The following is a 22,732-nucleotide window of genomic DNA, read 5'->3' as shown; positions in this document are numbered from 1 at the left end:
TCAACAAGAGAAATACTGCTCCCAGCTTCCCCACCCAGGCACTCCACGAGGAGCTCCAATCGCTGGCCGAGAAGGTGAAGGGTATGAAGAACCAAATGCCGGGGCGTAGCGCCCTTGCCACGAGCTCAGAAGCCGGGCATCAGGTGGTTAAGGAGGTGGCATTCCGTGCCTACCACCTGCTCGACAATAAGCTCAGCTCAGACATCAAGGAACGAATCCAGGGCACGCCTTGCTTTGATGAGTTTCTTGAATATTTCGTTCAGGCTTTCAGGAGTCTTGATCTTGAGTCGAAATTGCGCTTGCTCTGCTTCAGCATTTTCCCTGAGGATGCAGTTGTGCATAAGAAGGTATTGGTCTACTGGTGGATCGGTGAGGGCTTGGTGGACCCTCAGATGCCCGAAGATAAGAAGACTGCCGGCGAGGGCTTGGCGGACCCTCAGTTGCCCGAAGATAAGAAGAGCGCTGGTGAGGGCTTGGCGGGTCCTCAGTTGCCCGAAGATAAGAAGACCGCCGGCGAGGGCTTGGCTGGCCCTCAGTTGCCCGAAGATAAGAAGACTGACGGTGATGGCTTGGTGGACCCTAAGTTGCCCAAACATAAGACCAAGCCCCCTCAGTTGCCCGGAGATAAGACCGTGACCATCAATAATGTTCCGACTGCCAATGATGTTCTGAAAAAGCTTTGTTCCAAAGGGTTTATCAACCCCGTTCTTAAGAAGGGAAAGTTGTCTGGCTTCAAGATGGATCCCTTGGTCCGGTTCGTGGTGGTTATCCTTGCAGAGAGACTGGGGTTCTTCAGTTTTGACACAACTGGGATTCCGACAGCTGATTTTTCCTCCTCCCATCGGGCATGCTTGGTCCATAACAGAGATGGGAATCTTTCACGGAGAGCTCTGATAAGTGAGAAAAATTCAGAGTCCTCGAGCAAAGGCAAAGACAAAGACAAAGATACGGGTCATTCACATACAGATCCAATACGTGGGAAAAATTCAGAGTCCTCAAACAAAGACAAGGATAAAGATATGGATCATTTGCATACCTTGTTCAATGTGAATGACCCTTATCCCGATTTCAAATTGGATTGGTTCTCAAAGTTGAAAATGCTCAATGTGCTATATCTTGGTGGGTGGCAAGGATCCAAGGGGCATCACATCGAGGTAGAGAGCACAGAATTCTTGAGAGGGCTCAAGAATATGAAATATCTCAAGTTCTTGAGTCTTCAAGGCATCTCAAGGATTACTGAACTCCCCGATTCTCTATGTGCACTCACCAACTTGAGGATTCTGGATCTTAATGCCTGTCACCACTTGGAGTCACTTCCGAAGAAGTTGGAAGAGCTCAAGAACCTGACACACTTAGATATATCTGAGTGTTACTTGCTGGATCATATCCCGAAAGGGCTCGGTCAACTCAAGCAACTCCAAGTGCTCAAGGGGTTTGTGGTTGGGGGCATGGGTAATAACAAAGAGTTATGTAGTTTGGTTGATTTGAAGGAACTGGAGAAGCTGAGAAAGTTGAGCATAACTTCGAGCAGGGATGATTTCCCTTCTGAAAATGAGGTGGCTGTTCTCCGAGATTTTCCACTTCTTAAGAAGCTAACAATTGCCTGGGGAGGGAAGTCATCAAAAGCACCCGCAGACAATGCAAATGGCACACTGAGGGAGAAGGGGACAAAAGGAGATACTGCAATATCGAAGGAGGGCAAAGGAAAACCTGCAGATGAGAAGAAGGTGGACAAAGATACCGTTCGTGAGCAAAATGATAAGGGAGATAAAGCAGTGCGATCCCAACAATCTGCACAACCAGCTTCTGCAGCAAAATTGAATCCAACAACGAGTTTGAGTAAAAAGGTCGCCAAAACAGTTAGCTTCAGGAGCCCCGCGCCTGGTACAATAGCTTCAGTTCCAGAAGTTAGCTCAAAGCTGGAGATTGATTCGCCAAAATCAAGGCAAGCAATGAAATCCCAACAATCTGCACAATCAACTTCGGCAGCAAAATTGACTTCAACTATTAGTAAAAAGTTTGCCAGAGCAGTTTCCCCTAGGAGCCCGGCCCCTAGCACACCACCTTCAGCTTCAGAAGTAAGCTCAAAGCTGGAGAAGTTGGAGCTTCAATGTTACCCTCTAGCTAATGCACCTGGCTGGATGGTAAAAGGTGAATTGAAGCCCAGCAAGAAACTATACATCCGAGGAGGAAATCTCCGTACTTTTCAGGATGGGCTGGGAAAGGGTGTGACATGGGACGTCAAAATATTGTGCCTCAAGTACTTAGCGGACCTTGAGATGGACTGGAGAGATTTGCAAAAGTCATTCCCGGAACTGGTTTACTTGGAAAAGAGTTGCTGTCCCAAACTCACTTTTTTCCCATGCAACTCGAGCGGTGTCTGGATCAACAGGAAATCAGGGCTGTTGGATAAAGTAAAAGAGGATTTGTCATGGTCGTTCCTCGCATGAAGTACAGTCTGAAAGGATGTCTGTGTTTGTAGGTGGCGAAAAGTTTTCGGCTTCTTGTTGCTGCATCTGGTTGCTATTTCTGTTGATGTTGCTGTTGCTTTTGTGGATATTGCTTCATTGTTCATGGATTTCTTTCGATTGTTACAATTTCTTGAAATAATGAGGTTTCATTGAAAGGGTTACGTTTTGTATTCTTTTCCTTCGAGAAACAAATTTTGTTCACTGATAAGTGATAGTGCAATGCATTCTGTATTATACTTCGCGTTTGCACGAGAGTGCTGCAGCTGCACTGTCAGGCTTACCACTTGACAGTTAAGGAACTGTGCCTATGAATGCTGTTTCCAGTTTTTTGCGTGCTCACTGGAACAATTATAAATCTTCAATACTTTCCTTAAAAGTTGAGAGAATTCGCGTCATCAATCTGAATTTGATTCTCAGCTTGATATTTGTAGCATCAAGGAATTTCTTGACTGATCTTAGTAGTAAAACTAAAGCTAGGTTTTGCACACTGGGTAACATATGCTTGAAGAAACGAGCCGGATAATAAAAACAAGTACATGCTTTCTTCACAGTCCTTATACTGTCTCCCGTCTTCAGAAACATGAAAGACATGCCCTGGCATCGGGAATATTAGGCCATGTTATGTAGTTTCCCTCACTTTCCTGCAGTTCTATATGTTGAATTTGAGATGTTCAAATATCAAGTCTATTGAAGGATCCTAGGGAAGCTTCGAAGTGGTAGACATTCAATGTGAACATGGATTAGTATACATCTTTTTAACTGCTTCCTAACATTGGACCTTGACCGGGAATGATTCTTTTAAAATGTAGCAGGACTGGCATATTCAATTCACACCTGCATAAGGTTTCATCTGGTCCAATAATACCTCCATCTGCTATGCCACAGCACAGTCTCTATTTTATTCTCTAATTGAGCTTGCACTTGCTTTATTTTATTGATCACCTAACATGAGTTTGTCTCATATCATGTCAGGGTCTTCGGTCTGCTTATCTCAAATGGAGCCTCTGCAGAAGTGAAAGCTAATTCAATGGATTAGGGTCAGAAGCCAGTCTCCAACTGGAACTCTAGATGATGTCAGATCCCATGTTGGCCGATTATCGTGGTTGATGCAGTCTAATATGATCATAGCCAACTCTCGCGGTTTCAGCTTTTCACTAAGCTTTCATTCTGCATATATTTTGTGACCATTTGCAACTTCTGCAAATACTAGAAAACGGCCTTAATCGGTTCTCTATATTAGTATTGAGAACTCGGGCATATGCATGTCAATTGATGTCTCCAATTCCCAGAATAAAGTTTTCGGAAGTTTGAGTCTATATTACAGCTGTTAGTCTTTATTTTGTTCTCTAGTTGCGCTTGCACTTGCTTTATTTTATTAATCACCTAACATAAGTTTGTCTGATCTTTGATCTTAAATTATATATCACCTAATTACCAGTAGATTTGCAAATTCGACTATGTTGGGTCCCATGTTAGCCGATTATCATGGTTGATGCAGTCTATTCAGATCATGGCCAATTTTCAGTTTTTCACTAGGCTTATGCTCGGCATATATCTTCGTAACTATTTACAACTTCTGCAAATACTACGAATCGACCTTTTTGCCGGTTCTCTATATTAGTATTGCAAACTTGGACATATGCATAATGATGTGTTCTCCCAATTCCCTGAATACAGTTCTCAGAAGCTCTGTTTTTATTACTCAGCTCAAAAACAAGTTATTCCTTTCCTTAATATTATTCAATCTGTTGCTTTTCATTGTCCTTTTCGTAATACCTGTCGTTTAGTCTATCTGGTCCAATTAATTTTAGATGGATACACCTGCGAAAATATCTTGTTTTCTCTTTTTGGTTATCCAATGCACTTCTAAAGGAACGCATGCTTGAAGATTGCCCGAAAGCCGCGGCACTCTTTAAACTTTGATACTTTATCGAGGAAAAGGTTGAATTGCTGACTAAGATCCGTTCACATTTCAAGGCAGTGGTCCATGCTCATACACAATATTACAAGAAGTTACCTCAGATAAAAATCCTTTCCCAAGTTTATAGTTCTGAAGTGGGATGAAATGTGTAGAAATAACTTATGGATATCTCAGTTCACTAATGACAAAGTTCTTAAAAGATGTCACTCGAAGAAAAGGGAAAAAGAAATCGGGCATTTATAGTGGTAAGGAAACGAGAGTGACATGCCTGAGCATAGTGATGCCTACCATGTCTTCTAAATGCATAATTTACTGTGGATTGACGTTTCCGTTCTGTGATTGCTCTTGAAAGTGTTTCCTCACGATCTGACCCATCACCTTTGCAGCCAATGGAACGCCCTTGCATTTCTCCTTGATTTCCTCTCTCAGTTCCTTGTTATTGACATCTCGACCAGCTGCATCTGTGAATATATGCCAGCAATGTTCATCATTAAGGGGCATCTTCCGATGCAGATTTTCCCTTCCCACCATCTTCTTCACCACTTCCTCGCTCCGGCTCGTAACAATCACTGTCCCTCCATGACCTTTTGGCAGTCCATGGGCGAGCTTCTTCTCCCATTCCTTTCCATGAAGGCAAGTCTCCAAGTCCTGGTACCATTCTTTGTTTTTGTGAAAATCATCAAAACGAACGTCATCGAAAACAATCAAATATCTCTTCCCCCACAGATGCTGGTGAAGTAAACTGAGAAGCCCCCCAATTCGATGACCGGAAAGATCACTCTGAATGACCTCTTCTTCGGCCCCTATTTGCAGTAACATCTCCTTCAGGATTGCCACTTTTATGGCATCCGTGTCTTCATCTGGCCCCCTCGAAACAGAAACCCAAATCCTAGGAGCAAAGTGGGCCATCACCACTTCGCTATTGAAGAACTTCCAGCACAGAGTCGTCTTCCCGATCCCCCCAATGCCCACGATCCCGATCGCCTTGAACTGAACCTCTGGAATCAGAGATTTGTTCATCAGAGATTTGTTGAGATATGCCAGTTCATCATCAAACCCGTAAATCTTCTCAAGGTCTGCAGCAGGATAGCTCCGGCGGAAGGATTGAGATTTTCCGCTCGATGACCCGCCGCTGTTTCTGTCTTGCTGGGTCCCTTTCTGGGTCGATCCCTGCTTTGGATTCAAGCTGGCGGTCCTGATCTCCTCCTTGATTCTCTTCAAGCGCCTCTGAATGCTGAGATTGCCGAAGATGCGGTTCTTGGATGTTGTTTGGCACTCGGTCAGGATGTTGTTCAGATAGTAAAGGTTGTGACGGATCGATGTCTCCTTGGAAAATTTACCCGCAGAGGAATTATCCTGAGAGGTACACGACTTGATATTCGTCTGCAGCAGGACCTTCAGTTCATCAAACTGACTGTGCAAGGAGATCTTGGGGTTGCCCTTGCTGTCTGTAGCATCAACAACATTCTCGAACTTTTTGATCAGGTATTTGTCAATCTCATTCTCCATTCCCGACTGTTCTTGATATGTCCACCCGGACGATACACGAGAAGTGGAAGTATGATTTGCTCTGGTTTCTTGATGGGCTTGGATGAATATGTTTGAGGGTGAACAGAACTGTTGCAAGTCGACTTTCCCAAGAGACCCTTATTTTCTTGAACAAGAAATTCTGAACTTTTTATCCAAATATTGCTTTACTTTATTTGCCAATGAAAATAAAAGAAATGGACAATTTAGCTTGCCTTTTGAATTAGATCATGATCTAATTTAACTAGATTTTGTATAATGATTACAAGTGATGAGAAAGCTATGAATGAATAAGAATATACATATATATGTAGATATTGAAAATAGACGAAAAATTTATTATTAAATTTTTTTAAAAAAATAATTAAGAAAATATATCAATAAAATATTATTATTAAATGAAAAAAATATAAAATAATAAAGATTCTGGTGTTGAATTTGAAAAAGAATAAAGTTGAGTTGAAAAGGGAAATTCTTTTTATTTATAAACCAAACAAAGCGGGTGACTCACCACTTGCAAATTCTATTCATTGATTATTACAATTATTAGCTGGTGCATGAGGACAAGAATGATTTAGTTCGCACCCATCAGAATAAATAAATATTATATAAATAAAATTATTAATTTGCTTTCCCCTTTTATTATGGGGAGGATATTTTTGCATTCAACGGTCAACTCTCACATTGCGCGTCTTCTTAGGAGCTGGGCCACCAATGGGGCCAGTAGGTAGCGATAGGGGTGATAGATTTGGTTGAAAGTACATGTACAGTACATACCAGTAAAATACTCGTATGTTTTCAAGTAAATTACTTGACCTCAAGTGATTTACTTCTTCTTTTTTTTTTTGCTTAATTTACTTGAGGGATAGGTAATTTATTTGAAGTTTTATTAAGTAAATACTAGTACGTGTTTTACATGCATTTTAAGTGTATGTATCTTAGAATTTTCAGTAGGTATCTCTTTATTTGAGCGAATAAGAGCTTTTCTCTTTTAATTGGGGAAAATCTATTTTGAATCTGATTCCAAGATGGGTTCCCATGTTTCTTCCATGAAATAATTCTTTTGTTTTTTCCCCATGTTTTCATTCTTGAAATTGATGATTTTCCTATTCTTTTAAATCCTGAAGTGACCCTTTAAGTTATTGTTTATTTTGGAGCTTATCGAGACAGTCGTTGTTTATTTGGGCAAATTTAAATGGCAAAGTTATTAAATTCAAAATGATAGACCAACTTGTGACTTCAATTCATTATTTATTTACCGACTTCGCCGGCTGAGCAGAATCCCTCACTTATCACTCACAATCACAGCTATGTTACTTTCCTGTGGAACCGTGAGGATCGAAAATGGAGGGCGGAACCTCCGGCGGCAAACACGGTGGACGGAATCTCCACAATATATCATCCTAAGCCTTAGTCCCAAGCAATCCTTAAGCTCTCTGCTCCAGTAGAACATCGTCCATATAGATTATCTTCGTGGTCTGGTTCACTTATTTTATTGTGAACTGTTGCTGTGGGCCTCATCTCTAACAGCTGAGGGAATGAATTGGAACCGGTCGATAGCACGACGTCCCCGCCTTCTGGGCCCCCTTACAGTGAAAAACCTAGTTACAGTGACAGATCCGCTGAATTCTTTTTATGCACATATGAGGAGACTAATCGCGAGTATATTGTTACAGTCAAAAAGCTCACATTGCAATAACATTAACTGGTAGGTGGTGGGCCAATCAGGCAATTAGTCTTTGGGAGGTTCTTCGGTTCCAAATGGGGACGGTTCATTAAGGGACACAAGCAGTCACATGGGCATATTTATTTCTTATTTCTTTTTTCTTTTTAACTTCATATTCTTGTATTTTTTTTTCTGGTATATATCATGGTATTCAGAAATTCAGTCATCCACTTTGAGCAAAGTTAGCCTACTAAGATGTAAAGCTCTCCCGGCATAAATTTTATCCATTTATAGCACTCAAACCCGAAACATATTATTAAGGGGAACAAACGTCAAATTACTTGAACTAACCATGTTGGATTCAATTCATATTGTTTTTGCCTCCCCTTTCTGAACAAACAAAGGTGCCCTTTGTGGATTAAACCACAATATCTACTCCTCGTGATCAGGGCTAACCCTACCCTTGGGCAAGATTAGTCTGAGTCAAGCGGATGGCTCCTCGTGGTCACACTGTAGAAACTAATATCCATTGCTCTAGCTCCGTTGTTCATTCTTGAAAGCAGTGATACACAGGCTCCTCTGTTCTGTTCTGTTTTTCTCTTTGGACCCTGAAGTCATCGTTCCAAGTCAATGTATATTGGGTGAAACTTTCAGCGTCAGTGTAAAATGACAAGGTAAGGGATGTGAACTCATCATTTCTTGCTCATTTCCCTTCAAGAATTGACTTTCTGTGAGAACTATAGCCCTCTCATCCTCCTCCTAAACTCTGCAGCGAAGACAAGTACGATTTAGTGACAGATCCGGTTTGATTCGGGCTTGATCATGGCATTCGATCCAATCCCAAAAGAAGTCCGGAAGGTCTGGGACACATGGAACCTCCGGGGATTCATCATCCTCAGTCTATCTCTCCAGACAATCCTCATCCTCTTCGCCCCCTTCAGGAAACGAACCTCCAATATGTTCATGATCTTCCTCGTCTGGTCGGCCTACCTGCTTGCGGACTGGGCAGCAGCCTTCGCCGTGGGGCTCATCTCTAACAGCCAAGGCGAGGACAATGAACCCGCTGATAATGGAGACCTCCTCGCCTTCTGGGCGCCATTCCTGCTTGTCCACTTAGGCGGCCCCGATACCATTACTGCCTTTGCTCTCGAGGATAATGCTCTCTGGCTCCGGCACCTGATTGGTCTTCTGTTCCAGGTCTTTGCGGCCTTCTACGTCTTCCTCCAGACCCTCCCGGACAACAAGCTCCTCGTCCCCACAATCCTCATGCTCCTTGCAGGAATTGTCAAGTATGCAGAACGGACCCGGGCGCTGTACCTTGCGAGTCTGGACAAGTACAAGGAGTCCATGCTCAAGGAGCCCGACCCAGGGCCCAACTATGCGAAGCTCATGGACGAGTACGCATCCAAGAAGGAGGCCAAGCTCCCGACCCGAATCGATATGATTGCAGAGCCCAAAAAGGACAGCGCCAAGACCACGGCCTTCGATGACTTTCCACGGTACCTCAACGTGATCGATTCTGTGAAGTATGCTTATCAGTTCTATGAGATCTTCAAGGGCCTCATCGTCGACCTTATCTTCAGCTTCCGTGAGCGGAATGACAGCAGAAGCTTCTTTCAGTCGAGAACAGCTGATGATGCCTATAATGTGGTTCTCATCGAGCTTAATTTCATGTACGAGGCTCTGTACACTAAAGTTGTCGTGGTGCATTCTCTAGTGGGCTACATCTTCCGATTCTTTGCTTTGGGTAACGTCATAGCAGCCCTTATCATTTTCATCCGATTGGGGAAGGGCGGATTCCACCGATTCGATGTTAGAATCACCTACACCTTGCTCATTGGTGCTGTTGCTCTAGATTTGATTGCGATGTTCATGGTCTTCTTCTCTGACTGGAATGTTGCAAACATCAAGAACTTGGCCAAAAGGTACCGATCGGTGGGCGGTTTCGTGGACAGGTGCCTTAGTCCAATCCTAAGCTCCTTCCTAAGGAGAAAGATTCCTAGGACTTCAAAAATCAAACTGGGGGAAAAAGAATCACCAAAAAAGAATCGGTGCCTTAGTCCAATTCTAAGCTCCTTCCTCACCAGAAAGACTCCTAGGACTTCAGATATCCAACTGGGGGACAAAGAATCACCAGAAAAGAAATCGGGGGACAAAGACAATTTTGTATATGAAGTGTTTGATACTCCAGTGCTGTGTCGCCGGTGGGCAGAATCGATCTCCGCACACAATCTCATTGGTTATTGCATAAAGGAAAAGCCACGAAAGATCTGCAAACCGATGGGTTGCTTCGGCTGGATGGTCCATATCATAGGCGTCATCATCTCTTCCCCATTCCTCGTCATCGTGAAACTGCTGCAATATCTGAGGTTATTTTTTGAGAAATTAGGTCAATATTGCTGCTCTCATTTGGGTTTCATCGGGTCCTTGTATGCTAATGCTATCTGGCTTTTCGAAGGGATCTTCATGTTTGTCTTCGATAACTTGGGTTTGACTGAAATTTACGAGGAGATGACATATGTCTCGAAGAATGCATTACCTAAGGCACTGTGGAAGTACATCTTCGATGAGCTGATAGTGAAGGCCTCACTCGCAGATGATCCCGAGACAGCGAAAATAATATGCGAAGCCAAAGGCGACTGGGTCCTCCAAGACAATTCCTTTGCAATCGATCACGAGAAAGTCTCACTAATGCAATACGTCAAGAACGTGGAGTACGACCAGAGCATCCTTCTCTGGCACATTGCAACCGATCTCTGCTATTACACCGAAGAAGAGAACAGCTTAAACGAGCAGAACAATGAGAGGGAATTCAGCAAGATGTTGTCCGACTACATGCTGTATCTCTTGGTGAGGCAGCCCAAGATGATGTCTGCTGTAGCGGGAATCGGGCAGATCAGGTTTCGGGACACTCATGCTGAGGCCAAGAAGTTCTTTGACAGGAGAGGACTGGATTCTGTCGCAACTGAAGATGAAAAAATGAAGCAAGCATGTGAGATGGTCCTCGATGTGAACACGGACGTTAGGCCCATTGCAGTGAAGGGAGATCGAAGCAAGTCAGTTCTATTTGATGCCTCTATTCTGGCCAAGGAGCTGAAGAAGCTTGACAAGCAGATGGATAAGTGGAAGGTGATGTGCAAGGTATGGGTCGAGCTTCTGTCTTACGCTGCCAGTCACTGCAGGGCCGATACTCATGCTCAGGTGCTGAGCAAAGGTGGGGAGTTCGTCACTGTGGTTTGGCTGTTGATGGCTCATTTGGGGATCGGAGAGCAGTTCCAGATAAACGAGGGTCATGCCAGAGCGAAACTGATGGTGGGTAAGTGAAAAGAGATTTAGAAGGTTTCCAGGAATATCACTTATCAAAATTGATTCTTCTCTGCGGCTCCTGTTCTTATGTCCTCATTTTCTACCTGTCCTGCTTCTTTTCCATGAATTTTCTGCAGCAGGGCATGTTTGCAGATTTCACCCAGTTACCTTAGCTTTTGAGTTTATATCGGGTTATCAGTCCTTCAGAATGCTGAAAAATATTCGTGATTTTGATCGACATGCAGAGAAAATATTCAGTAATATCACAGAGTGATTGATTTGCCGTTAGATCAAGCATATCAGTTAATTATACGGACCTTACTGCTTATTATTGGGCAAAAGCTAAAGCATAGTCAATCGAGCAAGAAAGTTTGGCATTCTTTACTGTGAAAGACTCATCCTCGAAGTGAGCATGAACCGATACTTTGCTGCAGATTCCAGCAGATACTTCGCTAGGAACGATCAGAATACTGAGAGATGCAATCATTCACACTTCAAGGCATACAAGATACTCACGCAGACACGAAAAATCTGCCATATACACATTTCTACATTAACCATAGTCCCAAATATATGAACCCGATTTCCACTTAGCACAATTGCCCAATCATACTCACGATAAACAGTAAGATCAACAGCATAACTGGACTAACTTTTGTGAACAGGTGACAAAACGCGGGTCAGGACTGCTGTGTTGTCCAAGTACGACCCTTCTTGGTTGCTTTTCATTCCACCTGTGTGGCTTTACTGCTGGCAGAGACCACAACCCCCCGTTTGTGGCCCCATAATATGCATGTTTACTGACCCATATGTGAAACAGCATCACATGAGACATTTATCGCTTTGGAATAGGAAATTTTTGGTATATAGACAGCCTCTACAATAGTCGACCAACATGGAGAAGTCACAGCTGCAGGTCCACGTGTTCTTCTCATAAGTTCGAACAATTTTTTGCTCCATAAGTCAACAGAAATTCATTCGTAAACATTCACATGATATCGGAGATGAACGTTTCTTAACCATAGTTCTCTCGTCCTCACATTGTAGAGGAATAATGGAGAGGTAAGGGAGCTAATTAAGTTGGAAACCGAGGAAACTGTTACTTTCCTCACTTCAATCACTCTCTTAGTGTTTCACTCACTCACAAGTCTGCAAGTGTTGCAGAACAGTAGACAGAACTGAGAGAGAACTGAGAAAGGAGATGATGAAAGGTTTTTGTTCATTAACTGTTCTATCTTTTACATCATCGACCCTTCTTACATATAAGAACATAAAACAACTGAAAGTAACTGCTTCCTACGGCTAATATTTGAAATTCAAACAACATAAACTGTCTTGGATCAAACAGACAAACATAACTGCCTTACTGAACTAGATAAGCATGAAACAAACTGACAACTAGACATGAGTTGGATTAGTGACTTGATCCAATCTCTATACATTCCTCTTTGGATCAGGCACTGATGCACACTCCAACCTTCTCTCTAAGACACTCAAAGCTTGTAACATGAAATGACTTAGTGAACAAATCAGCCAACTGATTCTCAGTCTTGCAGTAGACCTATTTGTCTTCTCCAGATTGTTGCACCTCTCTAAGGTAGTAGAACTTCACCTTCAAATGCTTTGTCCTGCCATGAAAAACTGGATTCTGAGAAACAGCAATTGCAGACTGATTATCAACAAATACTTCAGTAGCTTCCTCTGAACCCATATCCAAATCCTCCATTAACTTCCTTAACCAGATTGCTTGGCTTGCTACTGCTGTGGTTGCAATGAATTCAACCTCTGCTATGGACTGTGCCACTACTTCTTGCTTTTTGAAAGTCCAGGAGAAACAAGCTGAACCAAGTGAAAGACAGTAACCTGAAGTGCTTTTCATATCATCCAAGTATCCTGTCCAATCACTGTCTGCATAACCATGTAGCTTAAACTTTTAACTTTTGCTAATATTCACTCCATGGGACGAGGTTCCTTTCAAGTACCTCACCACTCTTTTGGCAGCCATCATAAACTGTCACAGTTTAGAAATCTTGAAAGTCTACTCACTGCACACAGTATATTTGGCCCTGTTGTAGTCAGATACATCAAACTTCTGTAGATAACACCATCTGTAGCATCAGTCCCATCATTTTTCTACAGTTTCTCTTTCTGATTCATTGGTGTGCTGACACTTCTGCACTCCTCCATTTGAAACCTCTTCAAAATCTCTTTGAGATACTTCTTTTGGCAGATAAACACTTCCATGTGTTTTCTGCTGAATTCCATACCTAGAAAGAGTGTCATTTCACCCAAGTCTGTCTTCCTAGGAGTTGGGCCACCAATCGGGCCACTAGGTAGCGATTGGTGTCTGATAGATTTGGTTGAACATACATGTACAGTACATCCAAGTAAAATACTCGTATTTTTTCAAGTAAATTACTTGAGCTCAAGTAATTTACTTTTTTTTTTTGCATAATTTACTTGAGGTATAAGTAACTCATTTGAAGTTTTACTAAGTAAATACTTGTACGTGTCGCACATGCATTTTAAGTTAATGTAACTTAGAATTTTCAGGAGGCATTTCTCTATTTGAGCCAATAAGAGCATTTCACTTTTAATTGGGGAGAATCTATTTTGAATCTGATTCTTAGATGGGTTCCCAAGTTTCTTCCATGACATAATTCTTTTGTTTTTTTCCCCATGTTTTCATTCTTGTAAAATGACAAGGTATGTGAACTCATCATTTTTTGCTCATTTCCCTCCAAGAATTGTCTTTCTGTGAGACAATAGCCCTCTCATCCTCCTCCTAAACTTTTGCAGCGAAGACAAGTAAGATTTAGTGACAGCTCCAGTTTGATTCGGGCTTGAGCATGGCATTCGATCCAATCCCGAGGTCTGGGACACATGGAACCTCCGGGGATTCATTATCCTCAGCCTATCTCTCCAGACAATCCTCATCTTCTTCGCCCCCTTCAGGAAACGAACCTCCAATATGTTCATGATCTTCCTTGTCTGGTCGGTCTACTTGCTTGCGGACTGGGCAGCAGCCTTCGCCGTGGGGCTTATCTCTAACAGCCAAGGCGAGGACTCTCAACCCGTCGATAATGGAGACCTCCTCGCCTTCTGGGCGCCGTTCCTGCTTGTCCACTTGGGCGGCCCCGATACGATTACTGCCTTTGCTCTCGAGGATAATGCTCTCTGGCTCCGGCACCTAATTGGGCTTCTGTTCCAGGTCTTTGCGGCTTTCTACGTCTTCCTCCAGACCCTCCCGGACAACAAGCTCCTCGTCCCCACAATCCTCATGCTCCTTGCAGGGATCGTCAAGTACGCAGAACGGACCCGAGCGCTGTACCTTGCGAGCCTGGACAAGTACAAGGCGTCCATGCTCAAGAAGCCCGACCCAGGGCCCAACTATGCGAAGCTCATGGATGAGTACGCATCCAAGAAGGAGGCCAATCTCCCCACCCGAATCGATATGATTGCAGAGCCCAAAAAGGACAGCTCCAAGACCACGGCCTTCGATGACTTTCCACGGGACCTCAACGTGATCGATTCTGTGAAGTATGCTTATCAGTTCTATGAGATCTTCAAGGGCCTCATCGTCGACCTCATCTTCAGCTTCCACGAGCGGAACTACAGCAGAAGCTTCTTTCAGTCGAGAACAGCTGATGATGCCTATAATGTGGCTCTCATCGAGCTTAATTTCATGTACGAGGCTCTGTACACTAAAGTTGTCGTGGTGCATTCTCTAGTGGGCTACATCTTCCGATTCTTTGCTTTGGGTAATGTCATAGCAGCCCTTATCATTTTCATCCGATTGGGGAAGGGCGGATTCCACCGATTCGATGTTAGAATCACCTACACCTTGCTCATCGGCGCTCTCTCTAGATTTGATTGCGATGTTTATGGTCTTCTTCTCTGACTGGAATGTCGCAAACATCAAGAAGTTGGCCAAAACGGACGGATCAGTGGGCGATTTCGTGGACAGGTGCCTTAGGCCAATCCTAAGCTCCTTCCTCAGGAGAAAGATTCCAAGGACTTCGAAAATCAAACTGGGGGAAAAAGAATCACCAAAAAAGAACCGATGCCTTAGTCCAATTCTAAGCTCCTTCCTCACCAGAAAGACTCCTAGGACTTCAGATATCCAACTGGGGGACAAAGAATCACCAGAAAAGAAATCGGGGGACAAAGACAATTTTGTATACGAAGTGTTTGATACTCCAGTGCTGTGTCGCCGGTGGGCAGAGTCGATCTCTGCACACAATCTCATTGGGTATTGCATAAAGGCAAAGCCGCGAAAGATCTGCAAACCGATGGGTTGCTTCGGCTGGATGGTCCACATCATAGGCGTTGTCATCTCTTCCCCATTCCTCATCATCGTGAAACTGCTGCAATATCTGAAGTTATTTTTTGAGAAATTAGATGAATATTGCTGCTCTCATTTGGGTTTCATCGGGTCCTTGTATGCTGATGCTATCTGGCTTTTCGAAAGGATCTTCATGTTTGTCTTCGATAACTTGGGTTTGACTGAGATTTCCGAGGAGATGACATATGTCTCGAAGAATGCATTCCCTAAGGCACTGTGGAAGTACATCTTCGATGAGTTGATAGTGAAGGCCTCACTCGCAGATGATCCCGAGACAGCGAAAATAATATGCGAAGCCAAAGGCGACTGGGTCCTCCAAGACAATTCCTTTGCAATCGATCACGAGAAAGTCTCACTAATGCAATACGTCAAGAACGTGGAGTACGACCAGAGCATCCTTCTCTGGCACATTGCAACCGATCTCTGCTATTACACCGAAGAAGAGAACAGCTTAAACGAGCAGAACAATGAGAGGGAATTCAGCAAGATGTTGTCCGACTACATGCTGTATCTCTTGGTGAGGCAGCCCAAGATGATGTCTGCTGTAGCGGGAATCGGGCAGATCAGGTTTCGGGACACTCATGCTGAGGCCAAGAAGTTCTTTGACCGGGGAGGACTAGCTTCTGTCGCAACTGAAGATGAAAAAATGAAGAAAGCATGTAAGAAGGTCCTTGACGTGAACACGGATGTTAGGCCCATTGCAGTGAAGGGAGATCGCAGCAAGTCGGTTCTGTTTGATGCCTCTATTCTGGCCAAGGAGCTGAAGAAGCTGGACAACCAGATGGATAAATGGAAGGTGATGTGCAAGGTATGGGTCGAGCTTCTGTCTTACGCTGCGAGTCACTGCAGGGCCGATACTCATGCTCACGTGCTGAGCAAAGGTGGGGAGTTCGTCACTGTGGTTTGGCTGTTGATGGCCCATTTGGGGATCGGAGAGCAGTTCCAGATAAACGAGGGCCATGCTAGAGCGAAACTGATGGTGGGTAAGTGAAGAGATTCAGAAGGTTTCCAGGAATATCACTTATCAAAATTGATTCTTCTCTGCGGCTCCTGTTCTTATGTCCTTATTTTCTACCTGTCCTGCTTCTTTTCCATGAATTTTCTGCAGCAGGGTATGTTCTCAGATTTCTCACCCAATTACATTAGCTTTTGGGTTTATATCCGTTTATCGGTCCTTCAGAATGCTGAAAAATATTTGTGATTTCGTTCGACATGCTAAGAAAATATTCAGTAATATCACAGAATGATTGATTTGCCGTTAGATCAAGCATATCAGTTAATTACACGGGCCTTACTGCTTATTATTGGGCAAAAGCTAAAGCACAGTCAATCGAGCAAGAAAGTTCTGCATTCTTTACTGTGAAAGACTCATCCTCGAAGTGAACATGAACCGATACTTTGCTGCAGATTCCGGCAGATACTTCGCTAGAAACGATCAGAATACTGAGAGATGCAATCATACACACTTCAAGGCATACAAGATACTCACGCAGATACGAAAAATCTGCAATATACACATTTCCACATTAACCATAGTCCCAAGTATATGAACCCGATCATCACTTAGGGCAAATACTCACCATAAACAGTAAAGATCAACAGCATAACTGGACTAACTTTTGTGGACAGGTGACAAAACACGGGTTAGGACTGCTGTGTTGTCCAAGTACGGCCTGTCTTGGTTGCTTTTCATTCCACCTGTGTATCTTTGCTGCTGGCAGAGACCACTATCCCCCCCCCGTTTGTGACCCCATAATATGCATGTTTATTGACCCATATATGAAAGAGCCTCACTTGAGGGTCCAGTGTGAGAGTGGGCTCGCTCAGATGCCTGCCATCGGTGTTAGGAACCGATTGACGTTACCCCATTGGTTTCTTGGTCATCTAGCTCATCCATGTGTATCGCGGAGCATTTTGGATATTGAAAATGAGAGATCTGACTCGTCCAGTTTAAAATCACAAGAAGCAGAAACTATTTTCTGGAAAGACAGGGGTCCACGTGGTCTTGAGACCACTCCATTTCCCACCGCCAAACATATTTCATTTCATTTGTTCTTTCTTTTCCCTTTTTGGCTCTGTATTTTTCTGGGCTGGGTGTTGAGGAAGAAACAGGGGGAAACGGAGAGGATGGAGAGGAGGGGAAACGGGAGAAACTTCCAGAGAAGTAGCAAGAAGCTCCGTGCATGTCCGCGAAAACCCGACTCCACGGTCATCTTCCCTCCTCCGACCTCTGTTTTTTTTTTGGGTACTTGTTATTTCTCTGTTCTTCTTTTTTCTCGATCTCTGGTCACAACAAATCTGCCGAGCAAAGACGAGAAAAATCATATTTCAAATTCAGAAAAAAAAATCATGTGTTTTAATCTTCTTTCTGATCAGTTACTAGAACCCCGTGTTTATCCCTTTGGTTTCAGTTAATGGGGTCTACGTTCAAGCCTTGAATTGTGCGCAATATTAGTTAAAAGTTTGATAAAGCTTGTGTATGTTACGAACTTAAGTGTGTATAGATGTGCTTGTGTGCTTGTAAACTATGGATAGTTCATGGTGCTTGAGTTCGCTTGATTTTAGATTTTTTTTTCCTTGAATTGATGGTTTCCTTGGGTAGGGGATTGTTGGTTCGAGTTCATTGCAGCTGAGGTTGGGGTTGGATAATAGAAATAGGTTCTATGCCAGTGGGTACTATGAAATTTGGTAAATTGCCGGCTTGCTAAGATCGGAATTGGTCTTCTTATAACTGAATGAAGCACGTTCTGATAGATTGGAGTGATGCGATCGTAAGAAATGCTAGTAAAGGAAATGTTGTTTGCCTTTATTTTGTTCGTTAGAGTTAGCCTATATAGATTACTCTACCAACGTCCGAGACCTGAGCTGCCTGTGTGTAATGGCTCAGTTATGTGAATTAGTTTACTGCTGCTTTCTGTTGTCAGTTGCTGATATGTAACGGGGATGAAACGCTGGTGCTCATTTGTGGGATTTCCATTTGGGGTTATTAGTCATTGCTGTTTGCTGACTATATGAAGTGGACGATTTACATACAAAATTAATGCTGACATTTTGCCAGTGGGCTTCTCTGTAACTCTGGAGTTATTAACATGAGCTTTCACTAGCTGTAAGTATATCATTTGACATGGTCAAGTTGTGGTCACCTTTTCAGTAATTTGCTGTTGTTCCTTTATTTTGGTGCAACTTGCAATTCATGGGCTGCATCTTAGCAATTTTCACCATTTACGTTGACATATGGAAGTGAAAGTGGAATTGTTATTGTTCTCATACTTTGCTCTGAATTGCCTAGATAGTTATGGCCAGTACATCCATTTCTCGACTTTGTTGGGCTGCTAAGTTATCAATTGTTATTCCAGTTTAGATAAGTTAATGTAGTTTAATGAACTAGATTGTAATATAAGTTGGGGTGGAATTTGCTATAAGAAGTTGACTTCTTGTCTTTTATTACTTTATGGGTTGGATTCTTCTGTATGGAACGTGCAGCGGCCGTTTCAATTGGCATGGTTAAATTGTAGGCTCCTTTGATCTTTCAAGGCCATGGGGGTGTGATTTGGCAATGTGATACCTATCAATAAAATTAGTATTTTTATAAATTGTTTTCTTGATATGCTTATGATTTATAGGAGCCGAGGAGACTGAGACTATACCCTTGGAAGGCTCGACTCATCGAGTTATCTTTTTGAGGGGTCCTGTGAGTACTCTATTCCCTAGTAAAATGATGTATTATAGTTATATAAATTATCGAAGAAAAATATTGTGATAGTTGAGATTAAGAAATTGATCTTGCTATGTTGTGTGAATTGATTTGAGATATGTTGCCTTTTATGTTTCATTTTATTTTGTGATATGCAGTGTGATTGTGAACGCTGATTGTGATGATAACTTGCTGCCATTGTACTGTGATTGAGATTGTGTTTGTGTATGATGATATATGAGGTGAGATGGCATGGTTGCAATTGTTTATGCTTGTGATTGTTGTTTGATTATAGCCATGGGACCGTTGATTCGGCGGGATACAAAATGGGACGCCTAGACCGCTGATCCGGCGGGATACAAAATGGGACGCCTAGACCGCTGATCTGGCGGGATATAAAATGGATGCTTAGACTCCTACTACCGGAGGATAATGGGCAGCCCCCGCTTATGAGACATGGATATTGGGAGTTGAGGATGATATAAATGAGATGTGCGGGGTCACGGTACCGTCATAACTCTGTTGCAATGAAATGCAACCCTATGGCTATATTGATTGGTTGTGTTGTATATTGTTTGTCTAGTATGATTGTTGGAGACGTGATGATTGTTGAGATTGCTGGAGACGTGATGAATGTTGAGATTGTCTGACGTTGTTCTGTGAAAGCTGTGTTATTACTAGAGCTTGATTTAGTCAGTGTATGAGTGTTGAGTGGTGCTGAGTTAATGGTTAATTATAATATTATTATATGGTTATAAAGATAATTCAGTGTTTAAGAATGAATTTAGTAATTATTTGTATGTATTGTATAATATGCTATGTTAGTGAATTAAATGACGGACTTGGTTATACTAGTATTATTTATAGGAACATTTGGCTGCTTAAAAATATATTAATTCATTTCACTTTGGAATATAGTACTTATTGAGATGCAGCTCACGCCCTGCATGTATTTTTCCAGATTAGCTAAGAGCTAGAATAGCAACACATGAGAACTTTTTGAATATTGGGGATTAGCTCGGAGAACTAGGTAGGAACCTTAGTTATTAGATAAGTATTCTTTTTGTATATAATGTACTTAATATGTTACGACCTGAAACTTTTGTTTAGTTGGTTTAGTGAGGTAGCTTTGTTGGAATATATCTATCTATAAATATATACATGTGAAAACTTGCTAGATCGATTATATATATAGATTGGAAAATTTATGGAAACAGGTCTTTATATGACTAGTGTATGTGATAATAGATATCGAGGTAAGATAGGAGAAACTCTGTCGAAATATCGGGTTGTGACATAGCAATTCCAACCTAATTATCAACAAATACTTCAATAGCTTCCCTTGAACCCATATCAAAATCCTTCATTAACTTCCTTAACTAGATTGCTTGGTTTGTTGCTGTTGTGGTTGCAATAAATTCAGCCTCTGCTGTGGATAGGGGTGATCGGTTCCGGGTACCCTGTATTTTTCATAATACCCGGACCCTACTCTGTAAGGGACAGGTTCTAAAATTTTGGAACCGGACCCTACCCCGTTGAATTATGGAACCGGAACCTGCCCGGAACCTGTATTATACCACAGGTTCCGGGTACCCTGTTGGAATATGCAAATTTTTTTCTCTCGCTAAATAAAATCGAAAATATCACATACATAATCAGTAATCACGCCAAATAGAATATCAACAAAATTTAAATTAATCCACAACAATGAAATAATAATATGTCTCATCAATCCATCGACAAAATTGAACATTCATAATACGATCTCACACAACAAAGTGTCTCTGTTCTGATTCATTATAGGAGATAGTAACTCTGCTCTTTTCTCTCTTTTTTTTTAATAAATAACCGGTTCTGGGTACCCTGTAGGCAGGAACAGGAACCGGAACCGATTTTTACAGGTTCATAATTTTAATACCCAGAACCTACCCTATTTTCAATACGAGCTACCCGGACCCTACCCGTTAGGGTAGGTTCCAACTGGTTCCGGGTGTACTTGGTACCTGTGCACACCCCTAGTTATGGACTGTGCCACTACTTCTTGCTTTTTGGAACTTCACGAAAAACAAGCTGAACCAAGTGAAAAATAGTAACTTGAAGTGCTTTTCATATCATCCAAGTATCCTCCCCAATCACTGTCTACATAACCATGTAGCTTAAACTTCTGACTTTTGTTAAAATTCACTCCATAGGACGAGGTTCCTTTCACATACCTCACCACTCTTTTGGCAGCCATCATATGAGTCTCATTGGCACAATTTAGAAATCTTGAAAGTACACTCATTGCATACCGTATGTTTGGCCTTGTTGCAATCAGATACATCAAACTTCTGTAGATAACACCATTTGTAGCATCAGTGCCATCATTTTTCTACAGTTTCTCTTTCTGATTCATTGGTGTGCTGACACTTCTGTATTCCTCCATTTGAAACCTCTTCAAAATCTTTTTGAGATACTTCTTTTGACAGATAAACCCTTCCATGTGTTTTCTGCTGAATCTCCATACTAGAAAGAGTGTTATTTCACTCAAGTCTGTCATCTCAAACATCCTCATCAGATCCAATTTCAGCTCTTCAATTTGAACCGTGTCCTTTCCAATCACCAAAAGATCATCTACACATAACGAGAGAATAACCACACTCTGCTCTTTCTTCTTCACATAGAGCGTGAACTCACTCAAACTCCTTTCAAATCCCAGATCATGCAAGTATTTATCAATCTTGCTATACTAGGCCCTAGGTGCTTGTTTCAACCCATACAGAGACTTGTTCAACCTGTGAACCTTTCCTTTTGCCCTTTTGACTACAAACCCTTCTGGCTGTTCCACATATATTTCTTCTTCAAGCAGACCATTCAAGAAAGCTGACTTTACATCAAGTTGATAGACCTTTCATCCATTTTTTGCTGCAACAGCTAATAGCATCCTAATGGTGTCCAACCTTGCTACTGGAGCAAAGGTCTCTGAATAATCAATTCCCTAAATCTGAGCATACCCTTTGACAACTAACCTTGCCTTATGCTTATTGACAAAACCATCTGGATTAAGCTTGGTTCTGTACACCCATTTCACCCAAATGACCTTTCTGTTTAGAGGCTTATCCACCAAATCCCATGTCTAGTTTTTCTTAATCATGCTCAGCTCCTCTTGCATTGCAGTTGTCCACTTCTTGTCTTCCTTGGCTTCTTTATAGCTTGCTGGTTCAAACACTGCCACATTACACCTTTGATAGATATATGTAAATGACATGGTTCCTCTTATAGGAGGATAATCAATCAGCTCTTCAGCTACTGCTATAATGTGTACTTCAGGTTGTGTGTTCTGAAGAGAATCGGTCTGTTGATGTGCATCATCATAATTCTTCTTTTCTTCTTCGGACCAATTCCATTTCTCATCTTCCATGAAGTTCACATCCCCGCTCAATATCACCTAAGATACCAACTTTTGCCTTCTGATCAAGCTTGTCTCTTTTCACCTGAGGAACAAGAGAGTAGCACACATAACCAAAAACTTTGAGGTTGCTTGCAGATGGGTTAACTCAACACCATGTTCTATTGGTGCCTTCTTATTCAGTGCCTTGGTAGGTAGCCTATTAAGCAGAAAGGTTGTTGTATTTGCAGCCTCTGCCCAAAATTTCTTGGTCAATTGCTTTTCTTACAGTAAACACCTTGCCATTTCCATAATACTTCTGCCCCTCCTTTCACTGACCCCATTTTGTTGAGGTGAGTATGCACTATAAATTGATGTTGAATGCCTGCCTTTCGGATATGGCCTTCAACCTACTTGAAGTATATTCACTACCAT

The 22,732-nt window shown here is 42.3% G+C and overlaps 4 protein-coding genes across 5 annotated transcripts; 3 read left to right on the top strand and 1 right to left on the bottom strand.

The window, feature by feature from the left end:
• Positions 1-4,418: 4,418 nt before the first annotated feature.
• On the bottom strand, positions 4,419-6,065 carry LOC116208064 (probable disease resistance protein At5g45490). Its single transcript, XM_031541278.1, has one exon. It carries the CDS (start codon positions 5,899-5,901, stop codon positions 4,702-4,704), a length of 1,200 nt encoding a protein of 399 aa, XP_031397138.1. The 5' UTR covers positions 5,902-6,065; the 3' UTR covers positions 4,419-4,701.
• Positions 5,738-11,179, top strand: LOC116208063. Its single transcript, XM_031541277.1, has 3 exons — positions 5,738-5,877; positions 8,035-8,259; positions 8,358-11,179. Exon 3 carries the CDS (start codon positions 8,408-8,410, stop codon positions 10,907-10,909), a length of 2,502 nt encoding a protein of 833 aa, XP_031397137.1. The 5' UTR covers positions 5,738-5,877; positions 8,035-8,259; positions 8,358-8,407; the 3' UTR covers positions 10,910-11,179.
• A 2,683-nt stretch (positions 11,180-13,862) lies between these two features.
• On the top strand, positions 13,863-16,227 carry LOC116209132. The gene is made up of 2 exons (XM_031542689.1): positions 13,863-14,652; positions 14,759-16,227. Exons 1-2 carry the CDS (start codon positions 13,863-13,865, stop codon positions 16,225-16,227), a joined length of 2,259 nt encoding a protein of 752 aa, XP_031398549.1.
• Positions 16,228-16,871: 644 nt separating this feature from the next.
• LOC116209631 lies at positions 16,872-19,727 on the top strand. 2 transcript variants are annotated; one of them, XM_031543330.1, is made up of 3 exons: positions 16,872-17,481; positions 18,860-18,927; positions 19,226-19,727. In XM_031543330.1, the coding sequence occupies exons 1-3, from the start codon at positions 16,998-17,000 to the stop codon at positions 19,238-19,240; spliced, it is 567 nt and encodes a 188-aa protein (XP_031399190.1). In that variant the 5' UTR covers positions 16,872-16,997; the 3' UTR covers positions 19,241-19,727. The 2 variants fall into 2 exon arrangements, 1 of the variants encoding a protein (XP_031399190.1); XR_004157288.1 differs by having other exon boundaries at positions 16,878-17,444; positions 19,226-19,718.
• The last annotated feature ends 3,005 nt before the right edge of the window (positions 19,728-22,732 follow it).

The sequence above is a fragment of the Punica granatum genome, chromosome 5 (genome assembly GCF_007655135.1).
Source record: "Punica granatum isolate Tunisia-2019 chromosome 5, ASM765513v2, whole genome shotgun sequence".
Classification (NCBI taxonomy): domain Eukaryota; kingdom Viridiplantae; phylum Streptophyta; class Magnoliopsida; order Myrtales; family Lythraceae; genus Punica; species Punica granatum.
The sequence above is the reverse complement of the archived record's forward strand: the minus strand, read 5'-3'. Positions and strand labels throughout refer to the sequence as shown.

Coding starts and splice junctions, on each gene's coding strand:
- LOC116209631 (XM_031543330.1), top strand. CDS start 16,998: ATGTTTATTGACCCATATATGAAAGAGCCTCACTTGAGGGTCCAGTGT. Junction 17,482..18,859: donor GACCTCTGTTTTTTTTTTGG/GTACTTGTTATT, acceptor TATGATTTATAG/GAGCCGAGGAGACTGAGACT.
- LOC116209132 (XM_031542689.1), top strand. CDS start 13,863: ATGTTCATGATCTTCCTTGTCTGGTCGGTCTACTTGCTTGCGGACTGG. Junction 14,653..14,758: donor CTTCCGATTCTTTGCTTTGG/GTAATGTCATAG, acceptor CGCTCTCTCTAG/ATTTGATTGCGATGTTTATG.
- LOC116208064 (XM_031541278.1), bottom strand. CDS start 5,901: ATGGAGAATGAGATTGACAAATACCTGATCAAAAAGTTCGAGAATGTT.
- LOC116208063 (XM_031541277.1), top strand. CDS start 8,408: ATGGCATTCGATCCAATCCCAAAAGAAGTCCGGAAGGTCTGGGACACA.